The 9,084-nt window shown below is 45.2% G+C and overlaps 1 protein-coding gene across 1 annotated transcript in view; it reads right to left on the bottom strand.

Moving 5' to 3' along the window:
• The window catches only part of LOC115100709 (microsomal glutathione S-transferase 3-like), a 24,735-nt gene extending 16,014 nt beyond the window's left edge, over window positions 1–8,721 (bottom strand). Inside the window, exon 1 of the mRNA XM_029619443.1 lies at window positions 8,465–8,721. Within this exon, the coding sequence (XP_029475303.1) occupies window positions 8,465–8,590 (126 nt within the window). The 5' untranslated portion in view covers window positions 8,591–8,721. The remainder of the gene's footprint in view (window positions 1–8,464) is intronic.
• Window positions 8,722–9,084: the final 363 nt, after the last annotated feature.

Consider the following 9,084-nt stretch of genomic DNA (forward strand, 5'->3'; position numbering starts at 1 on the left):
AAAATAATAAGGATACAAAAATTTTTTTGCTCTGCATACCTGGGAACGTTTGATATCCAGGTGTCCTGAGATTGTTCTGAATTAGCAGGAGGTGGGGTGGTTTGCTTGGAACTTTCTCCTCTCTCAGTCACATACCAGCGCTCTCTCTCACACTGGCTCTCAATGACACACCTATACACACATGCTCTCAGTCACTCACATATACAAATGTTTTTTCTCTCTCACTTATATAGGCTCTTAATTACACATTTACACACATGCTGTCTATCTTTTCACGCTTACACACACACAGGCTTTCAATCACATAAATACATGCTGTCTTTTTCTCTCACACACAGACTCTCATTCACATGCTTACAAACATGTCCTCTCTTTCTCTCATTTACACACAGGCTCTCAATCACATAGTCACATGCTCCCTCACCTAAATCAGCTCTCAATCACACACAGACACACATGGTCTCTCTCTCTCATTTAAACACAGGCTCTCAATCACATACTCACATGCTCCCTCACCTAAATCAGCTCTCAATCACACAGACACACATGGTCTCTCTCTCTCATTTAAACACAGGCTCTCAATCACATACTCACATGCTCCATCACCTAAACCAGCTGTCAATCAGACACAGACACACATGATCTCTCTTACTTATACACACAGGCTCTTAATCATACATACACATGATCTCTCTCACACACAAAGGATCTCAATCATACACACATACTCTTTCAAACAAACAGGTTTTCAATTACAAACTTACACATACAGGGTCCCAATGGTAAACTTACATTCATGCTCTCTCTCTCACAGGCAGGATCTCAATCACAGACATACTCTCTTTCACATATACAGGCTCTCAATCATTCACATACATGCAATCTCTCACTCACACACACAGGATCTCAAACACACATGCTTGCTCGCTCATTCACTCTCTCTCTCCCCCTTCCCCCCCCCGGGAACTCGCGGCAGCAGCAGCCACCTCCCAACGCTAACCTCCTTCATTTTCAGCCCTCGCGGAGGCGAAGGTGGAGTCCCATCGGCCGCGGTTGAAGATTTTCATTTTCCTCCGAGCCGCGCTGCAGTCTTCTTCCCGTCGGACACTAGCGTGCCTGCGCGGGTCTTCCCGCGCAGGCACCCGATGCTCTCCACTTCCTCTTCCGGGCCGCGGGGGGGAGGAGAAGAGAGCACGCCGGTGCCGCTGACTCCAGCTGTCCTGCCGCGTTCCGCCCGGGCTGACAGCATTTTAAGCCAGGGCGGCGGAGGACCGGGGAGCAGCTGGGTCAGCGGGGAACCGTGAAGTATGGCGACACGTGTCTGCGAGCCAGATGCAGCCCTCAAAAGAGCCATATCTGGCTCGCGAGCCATGGGTTCCCGACCCCTGCTCTAGGAGGTCGCCAAGTTCACCGAGTGCTTCCACTGGCCTTGAGTGTGTCTAAAGCAGAGGAGAGTATGGTGTTGTAAGAAGAAAGTGTTTTGTCAACTGATGCAGACCAGGTGGTGGACAGGATGCAAGAGTCAACAGCTTGGAGATTCCTGAAGGTGTTTGTGATAACGATGAGGACGGCTTAATGATGGGCTGTGTCAATAATTTCTGGACTCAAAGCCAGGGCAACAAGAACACTTCCAATCAGCAAGAGGTTTTTAAATGTAATTTATTTGGCTTCTTAAAAGACAAGTGTTCCTGTGAGATGCGATATGCCCTCTATCTGTAATAACTAGCATCTCATCCCATACAGGAAGAGAACCTTCTTTTATAATTAAAACATACAGTATTGCCGAAACTTCCAGAAAGGTGTAACCGCCCACAAACACATGATGCTGTTGTCATGATAACCTAGTATGCATAGAAAATGCTTGTGAGGCCACCCTTCATTCATTTGTAAAAATCATATTATTTACTTGTCTTCCCTGAAACCACCCTTTCACCATAAAAGTTCCTTTATCACCCTGGCTTTGATGTACTCTGTTCTTCTGTTCTTCTCTTGATATTCTTTGTTGTGTAAACAAATCGCAAGTCTGTGGCTTCAATAGGATTTAGGCCTGAATTCCGTTTCTTGGCACCAGGATTTAATTAAAACTGTAACTTTAAAAGAAGAATCTTTTCACCTGGCTCCTGTCCATTGAGATATGCATTTGTAAGACAAAAGCTTGCATCCTGGACCCAGCTTCCCTGTATTGTGGTGCAAACATGGTCATTGATGCCAGGTCATTGATGCCTTCCTGGCCTGTAATTATAGGCTTTGCAGAGCCTGCCAGTAGGTCGATCTCAGGGATATTCTGCAAGTCATGCTCAGAAAGACACTCAGAGTTCATTCACCTCTGACAGGCCACAGTACAGCAGAGGCGTCTGGGTATTTTTCCTTCCTAATATTGTGTATCTGATCAATCATATTCTTCAGCTGCGAGAGGAAGAACTGAGGCAGAGATGTCTGAGAGAAAGGATTAGGTCAAGGTCAAGGCCATGGCCATGTGTGTGAGTAGTCCTGGTAGAGCAGAGTCGGAAATTTAAAGAAGATTAAGGAAAGGAATGTTAGAGGCATAAGAGTCAGAGGGATCATCAACATGAAGGTTAAAATCAAGAATAAGGGAAGGGGAAGATAAGGAAAGGAAGAAAGAAAGCCAGGAATCTGTGTGATAAAGGAGAAGAGGGATTTGATAAATGAGAGGTAGCCGGAAAGGGAGTGGAATGAATAGGAAGATGAAGTGGGCCTCAAAAGAAGAAAAAGATGTGATTGAGGTGGAAGAAGAGGTTGAAACTGACAGGACGGGTCCAACACTACAACAGCCTACTATGTGAGGTGTCCAGAAGAAAAGTTCATCTCCATGGCAGAGAGCAGCCTGTGAGGCAGAATCCTCAGCGGAAAGCTGGAAATTGGTCAAGACAAAGGGATGAAGAGTATAAGAGAGGCCATGAATCTAGGCAAGCTTCTTGGAAGTAGAGTGGGCATTCCACAGCGAGCATGAAAAATTAAGAGAAGAGGGATGATGAAAGAATAGTGATGAGATTGGAGGGGTAACATTTGGGTAAAAGTTGCCTCTGAGAAGCAGGAATGATATTCCCAGCTGAGAGTACGAGGAGAAGCAGGAGAATACATAGAAGAGAGGCTGAGGTGTGATTACAGCGACAAGGATGGGATGCTTTCAGCTTTATTCTTTGTACTGTTCCATGTTTTTACAGACCATGGCCATTTTTGGGTGTCCCCTTCCCCCCCCCTCCCCCGGTAATAGATTAGCTAATTTTCCACCAGAGCCTTCACATTTCACATGCTGGCGAGGCAAAGTTACACTTGGGCACAGATTTCCCTTCTTTTGAGTTCTGTACGGCCATGGAAAGTCCACTTTGGGTCAGCTGGTCAGCAGCAACGTGGCTTGTCTTCTTTGCCTGGGAATGGCCTGCTGTGTTTATGGAAACCCACAGACATTCAACACCTGATACCTCAACCGCAGAAGAATCCTGAAGTCACTACAGCATTCTCCACAAAAGCAAAAATTATTTTCACGAGTGCACAGTGCTGAGTCCTAAACTTCTTCTAAAAAAGAAAGGAATGAAGAATTCCTCATGGGCCACCAAGGGTCGCCCCATAGGACCTCCATGTCTTCCCCTCTTTCCTGCTATAAAATGTGGCCAGATGAAAAGGCAAAAACCATAATGGGGTACGAGAAATGCATATTAAATGAAAGTTACTTTCTCTGAGGGAAGTTTCTCTCAAGATATTTTCTAGACCCTAGCCATGTACTCCTGCAACAATTCCACCCCCAGCTCCTACTCGGATGACAAAGCAAATAATGTAAATGGTTTTTTTCTCCTGCTGAGGGCATCTAGCAGACTACTCTAATGCTGGACGCACATGCTTAGCTTTTCAGGCTACATGACACCTTATATTAGCTAGACTGGAAAAAAAAAAAAAAAAGAACTTGATGAGGCCTGTCTAAAATGCTTTGCTTTTAACTTCTAAGCAAGCAATGCCACATTATTTCTTAAAGAGAGACACACCCCATGGAGGTGGTATCTTTGAAACACCAGCACAATGACACGGGACAAAGTGTGCAGCATATCTAATGTCCATCTGCAATATCAGCATGACAAGCATTTTCTTGGGCCTGTCCCCGAGATGCATAACTAAAGGATTGCTAATATTGCACAATACGTTATAAAAAGAGTTAACTGGAGCCACAGATGATCTGAGAATTAGAAAAACAGCTACTTAAATGTTCCCTGCCTTGACTGTGCTTTGGAAACAGGCTCCCCATGTCCTCACTATCAGGCCGATACAGTAAAGCGCGGCCGCGATTACCCCATTTCTAACCCGCGTTGTATCCGCAATTTGGCCGCTTAAGTGCAACCCGCGATTCACTATCCCTTTTAACCCATCCTTACCGCTTCTTTAAATCAACGGGTAGCCCTTTCCGCCCGCGGCATGTATATGAGATGTAAACGATCGGATTAGCTATTCCCTCCCATTCAGTAACGTGCGCCCCGATTATCGTCTTTAACCTGCTAAATTACCGCCTACCCTTACCCCTTACTTTCTCTTACAGTCCTCTCTGCCCTCCTCCGGAGGCGCGCACCGCGGCTCCCCTGCCTCCCAGGGGCAGCCGGCGGCGAAAGCGGCTTCCAGCGGCCCCCGCCGGCGAAGATGGACGAACGCACGCCCGTAGTGCAACTTGGGCGCTCAAGGCAGCAAAGGCGCATGAACGGGCGTGCGTGACGTCACGGCATTCGTATCGAAGATGGATGAACGCACGCCCGTTCATGCGCCTTTGCTGCCTTGAGCGCCCAAGTTGCACTACGGGCGTGCGTTCATCCATCTTCGCCGGCGGGGGCCGCTTTCGCCGGCGGCTGCCCCCGGGAGGCAGGGGAGCCGCGGTGCGCGCCGGAGGGCAGAGAGGACTGTAAGAGAAAGTAAGTTAACTTTTGTTACACTTTATTTACAATATTTTAATAACATGTCGAGTCGCTTTTCGCCCTGCGCCTTGCTTCGGGAGGAGGGGAGAGAGGACTGGGGCTGCCCCGGAGACCGGCACCCATGGACGCGGCCAGGGCAGGTGAGCGGGGGCTGGGGGATGGGATTAGTCGCGATCTGAAGAGTGGCTTTCCCGGTGCGTTGGATTTTAGTTTTTAGGTTTTCTTTGGCTTAAAGTTGGGATCCACTTCCTGGTACCTGTCATTTGAAACGACAGGTACCAGCGCACCCAGGATACTGTATAGGCGCTGTATAAAGCGCCTATACAGTAAAATGGATTGCGCTTCATGGACGCGGGTTGGACGCGGCTTGCATTTGCATGCCATTTAAATACAGTATCGAGCGGTAGGTGATCCGAACTGTGCGTGCGGCAAACGCGGGTGCGCCCGGCACTAACGCACCTCTTTCTACTGCTCCTTACTGTATCGGCCCGTATGAAGGTTTCTGGATTAACAATGTTGACTTCCAAGCATCGATCTCGGCAGGAGGGTCTCCATTTGCAAACTACTCAACCTGCAGCGATGCCAAGTGGACATGGAAAATGTATATTTTGAAAGTGTTAAAGAAAACAAAACAAAACCCATAGGTGGTTCCAGCCAAATCAGCTGTATCTCCTTTCAGGAGGGCGCAAATTCATTTGTAATAGCCGTTTCAAAATAAAACAAAAAGTCTGAAGTCAAAATACAAGTTATTCTTTCCCACTATACTAGCACTGCTGCAAATTAGTTATAAGGGTTTTTTAAATTTGTACCTTCTGATTTTTTCTTTTATTTATATGGTAACCTATATGGAAGATCAAAAAATATGGTAACCTATATGGAAGATCACAAAATACTGTATCCCTCCCAATATGGATTCCGTAAAGCTTTAAGCACGGAAATTCTACTCATATCCCTGACAGACCACATCATCATGGGTCTCGACAAAGGCCAATCCTTTCTACTTATTCTCCTAGATCTTTCGGTTGCTTTTGACACCGTTGACCACGCCATCCTCCTCAATCAACTGTCAAACATAGGAATAACAGGATCTGTACTATCCTGGTTCAAAACATTCCTCAGCAATAGAGGCTATAAGGTCAAAATCCACAATAAAGAATCATCCCGCTACACCTCGTCTCTAGGAGTACCGCAAGGTTCCTCACTTTCCCCAACGCTCTTTAACATTTACCTTCTCCCGCTCTGCCAACTGCTAACCCGCTTGAATCTAACACATTTCCTATACGCCGACGATGTGCAAATCTTGATTCCCATTAAAGAATCCATCTCTAAAACACTTGAATTTTTAGACATTTGCCTTTGAGAGATCAATCTCCTTCTCACTAGTCTAAATCTGATATTAAATACAGCCAAGACGGAACTTCTTTTCACCTCCCCAGAAAATAGTAACCTCTCTCTGTGTCTTCCAACCAACCTTCTTACCACCCAAACAAGGGACTTAGGAGTAATTATTGACAACCATCTCAACTTAAAATCCTTCAAACAAACAACAAAAGACGGCTTCTATAAATTACAGGTTCTGAAGAGAATCAAACCTCTCTTTCACCTGCGAGAGACTTCAGAACGGTACTTCAAGCAGTACTTTTTTCTAAGATAGACTATTGTAATTCTATCTTACTTGGACTCCCTTCCGCATCCATCAAACCCCTTCAGATGCTACAGAACTCGGCTGCGAGAATTCTGACTAACACGAGGAGAAGAGATCACATTTCTCCCATTCTGAAGAACTTACACTGGCTGCCAATACACTTTAGAATTATCCACAAATCCATCGCCATCATCTACAAAGCCATCCAACACCATGCTATGCTTGATCTACAAATCCCACTCAGACGACACACCTCCACTAGACCCATCAGAGAAGCTTATAAAGGATCACTTCTCGTCCCTCAAACCAAAGCTACTCACCATTTAACTTTTAGAGACCGAGCCTTCTCCACAGCCGGACCATCAATATGGAATTCTATTCCCCCGGATCTGAGACAAGAACCATGCCTACCCACTTTCAGAAAAAGGCGCAAGCCTTCCCAGATTCCGTTTGAATGACAACAACATCCTCTAAGAGACTTCACAATATATTTTAAATATTTATTCCTTAACTGATCAGTTTTCCTGCTCTAATTCTTTCCCACAGTTAGACTTTACCCTGTTTTAATGTAACTTTACGACCTTCGCACTTGTTAATGTTCTGTTATTTAACTCACTCCCCCTGTTATCTGTAAACCAGCATGATGTGATTTTTAATCACGAATGCAGGGATAGAAAAACTCTAAATAAATAAATAAACCTAGTAAACAATAGCAGATAAAGACCAAAATGGTTCATCCAATCTTGCCCCTTTGAGATTCATCCACTTGGGCAGAAAGAGATATAAATTCCCATATCCAACTTGAGACCAATTTTCCTTTCACCCTCTCTCCTGTATCTTTTACTTGCCCCTCACCACCCATCTGTCCCCAGCATGCCCAAAATCCATTAGCGTTATGGCCTTCAACTCGTGGCAGTTTCCCCTTACTCCTTCTAGCCTCCAGCTCTAACAAAACAGGAGAGAGCAATGGAGAAGGAAGAGAGGGGACAGGTGGTGGCGGGGCAGGGAGTAATATAACCAAATGGCCACCAATCATTTGTAATGTGGCACAAAACTTCTTGGCTTGTCCAAGTGAAGTTCCAAATCCCCTGCTTGGGAGGAACTCTGGATTTTGTTTTTACTTTTTTTTTTAAGCCCACATTTTGACGTCAGCTAAGTGTTTCCCAAGAAAAATAAAACGACCAGTGCATATTTAGGAAACTCATGAAAAAGAAATAAATCTATGGGTTTACAATTCACATATCTTCTTACAGATGAAAAAGTAAAACGTCCTTTTCAGCTTCCCCTTTGTCTTCGAAATTTAAATACAATTAATTATTTTATGTTGTATTTGAATGTTTTATGAATAATTTGTTTTTAACTTGATGTATTTTAATTGTTTTAGAATTCTAAACCGGTGTGATTACACTAAAATACCGGTATAGAAATTGAAATAAATAAATAAATGTGTTAACTTTTGTTGCAGTGCAGTCGGCCTCAGTTTACTCCAAACATTTTTTTCTTGAGTATGTGTCCAAAACACTGCGCGGAACCGTTTTGGGTTGGTTTTTTTTTTTTTTTTTTACTGTAATTTACTTCCCCGAGTCAGTGTCTTTGTACAAGATGAGCACTGCACAGACCGATGTAATCCGCTTTGAAGTGCAAGCAAACTATAATGATGTTACTGAGCAGCACTTTATGCCCCTTGCCTACAGATAAACAGATTACAGAGCGATCGGTCAGAGTACTGCTAATGGCAAAGAGTTTGCAGGTTAATCGTTGAAGTTTAGATACAGATCTGTCGCCCTTATAAACAGCTCATGCAACGAATACTCTCCTGTTATTCCCTGCACACACAGTGCACATTAAAGCCTTACCCTGTACTTAACTTTCTGCAGCAGTCACCAGATTCACATACGGTACATACCTTGACGTTATACTTTTTTCTGGCAGCACCCACTTTCATTGAAAGATAAAAAAGCAGGACATGACTGTAGCAAATGCTCAGGATGACATAGCCGAAGTTCTCCGGTACGATGAAGCGGATCGCCATGGCTACCCCGTTTAATTTGTATTTCTTTTTTTTTTCAGACTGACCCTCTTTAAAGCGCAGTTGCAAGGTCAGCGAACGACTGCAACAGCTCCCGCGAAACGCGCGCAGGGGTGTAAAGCTCAAGGGGCGGGAAGTCACGTGACAGCAGACGCTGCAGGGGGCGGTGACAACGCGCAGGCGCGTTGTAGGGCTGGCTCGCCGCGCGCTTCGAATGGGCATGCGTGCGCTACAGGGAGGTGCTCGCGTAAAGAGCGTAGCTGGCTAATGTCCATCACGTGGGCTAAGAGGCGGCCGAAGGAGAGGGTCGAAAGCCACAAAACTGGGAGCCGCGTTATGTTGGTTGCGCTACAACGTAAAAACAGTGCTGTCTTTAGCACGGTGACTCTCAGCAGACAGTAAATAGAGCTTTCAGGCTATTCACAATGATGTATAAAAGTCCCAAGGAAACTCCTGTGCCTGGACTTCCTGGTTGACCCTGGAGATAAATTGTCTGA

Source organism: Rhinatrema bivittatum, chromosome 11 (assembly GCF_901001135.1).
Source record: "Rhinatrema bivittatum chromosome 11, aRhiBiv1.1, whole genome shotgun sequence".
Lineage (NCBI taxonomy): Eukaryota > Metazoa > Chordata > Amphibia > Gymnophiona > Rhinatrematidae > Rhinatrema > Rhinatrema bivittatum.